Raw genomic sequence first — 1866 nt, forward strand, 5'->3', positions numbered from 1 at the left:
CACAAAGCTAAACAGAATCAACAGGCAGAGACAAAAAAATGGAAAAATCTATGGAAAATTAAACATTGGCCGAAAGTGTCCTTCTTTGTCTGGACTATGCTACATGGCAGGGTGCTTACTTGGGACTAGATACAGAGGAAGGGGCAGCAAGGACCGTCTCGCTATGTGCTCTGTAATTCACAGGAGGAGACTATGGAGCACTTGATGAACTGATGCATAGTCAGCAACACCCTGTGGGAAAGCCATTTCAAATTGTTTGAGCGCCATCACAGAAATTATCAAAACATCATTAATACCATAGAAAACTGGCCGAGGAAACCTTACCAAAACCCGGTGGTAAATCATGCGTGGCTCCTCTCCACTGGGTTCATGATCTGGAACATATGGAAGGCACGGAATAATGTTATTTTCAAGGCAGAAAACCGAGCTCCAGCAGACATATGGGAGCAAACCCTCAGGAATATGAGAGAAACAATTTTAATGGAGAGTTGGAAGGACGAGGACTGGCAGGCATCGCAAATGGAGGAGAAAATCATGAAGAGACTAGAGGTAAACCAGAGTATGGTAAGTGGGAGTGTCCAAAGAAAAGCCCAAGTCAGAGAGGTGGCAGAAATCACAAAGTACAGACAACCCCCACAGGGATTCACAAAACTAAATTTTGACGGTGCTGCCAAACACAACCCGGGAGAAGCAGGTATCAGGGGAGTCTTTAGAAATGACTGTGGTAACACCCTGAGAATATTTGCAATGGACTGCGGGGAGGCGACTAATAATGAAGTGGAACTGCATGCTCTGAAGCAAGGCCTGGAAATTGCGATACAGGTAAAAATTAAGAGTCTCCAAATTGAGGGAGACTCAAAATTGGTGGTGGACATGGTAAGGCAATTACAACAGCAAAAACCAGTGGAAAAAATTAGTAAGAGCTAGCGAATGGCGTGGCTCATCGGAGAAATAGGGAAACTCCTGACCAAAATTGACTATCTCATCCCTTCCCATGTAAGGCGCTCGGGCAATAAACCAGCTGACTGGTTGGCGAACTGGGGCAGTCGGAATAGGGGCAAGTCGATTGACAATGAAGGAATGGATATGCTGCTCCCAGAGGAGCGCGACAGATTACAACAATTACTTGACGACGATAAGGGTGGTAATGGTAATCTCGAGGCGAATGGCCAAAATCAGATAGGACGTAACAGTTGCGGGGAAAGATTGCAGCGGGTAGGAATGGACAGCATATTCGTAAGAAAGGACAGGAGCGAAATAAGTGACGGAGCAGGGCAGATGACGGGGCAAGGGCCACTTAATGGGGAAGTAGAGTGAACCGAGGCATCTGTTATCACAAAATCAGTACTAAGGGCTGCAACCAAGCAAGATTTCATGTAACTCTTTCAACCAGACTTTAGACTAAGGATTAGCCTCCTTAGTCAGAGAGGTCTCTCTCACAAACTTTTGATAAAAATCATTCACAACAACAGATGGCTAACTCTTCACACATTCATGAAAACAAAGCTGGTTGGACACATATCAAATTGGTCTTCATTGGGCTATGGAGTCTCACACATTTAGTAAACAAAATCACAGTCATTTCATGGAAGTCAAGGCTCTTTGCATCAGATGTTCAAACATATTTCACATAAACCACAGCTTGCCAAGCATACAGGAAGTCAGAGCATTAAACATGAATTCTGAGTGATTATGCTGTAACAAGGTTGTAAAAGAACATTAAGAGAATAAACCACCATCACATTTGAACAATATAATCCATTGAGAATCTTGAGAAGAAACAACAGCTGTTTTACTATTACTGTAATAAGTCTTTTACATTGGCCCAAATAAAACTCTGTTTTTGTATAAAATCTCCAACCCTGT

At 43.2% G+C, this 1866-nt stretch overlaps 1 protein-coding gene across 1 annotated transcript; it reads left to right on the forward strand.

Moving 5' to 3' along the window:
• The first annotated feature begins 369 nt into the window (after nucleotides 1-369).
• Nucleotides 370-927, forward strand: LOC149249917 (uncharacterized). The gene has a single exon (XM_089453517.1). The coding sequence runs from the start codon at nucleotides 370-372 to the stop codon at nucleotides 925-927; it is 558 nt and encodes a 185-aa protein (XP_089309643.1).
• Nucleotides 928-1866: the final 939 nt, after the last annotated feature.

The sequence above is a fragment of the Pinus tabuliformis genome, chromosome 7, assembly GCF_031772625.1.
Source record: "Pinus tabuliformis cultivar Carrire ecotype Pingquan chromosome 7, CPIR1, whole genome shotgun sequence".
NCBI lineage: Eukaryota > Viridiplantae > Streptophyta > Pinopsida > Pinales > Pinaceae > Pinus > Pinus tabuliformis.

Excerpts from the sequence above, each read along its gene's own strand:
- LOC149249917 (XM_089453517.1), top strand. The coding sequence starts at position 370 with ATGATCTGGAACATATGGAAGGCACGGAATAATGTTATTTTCAAGGCA.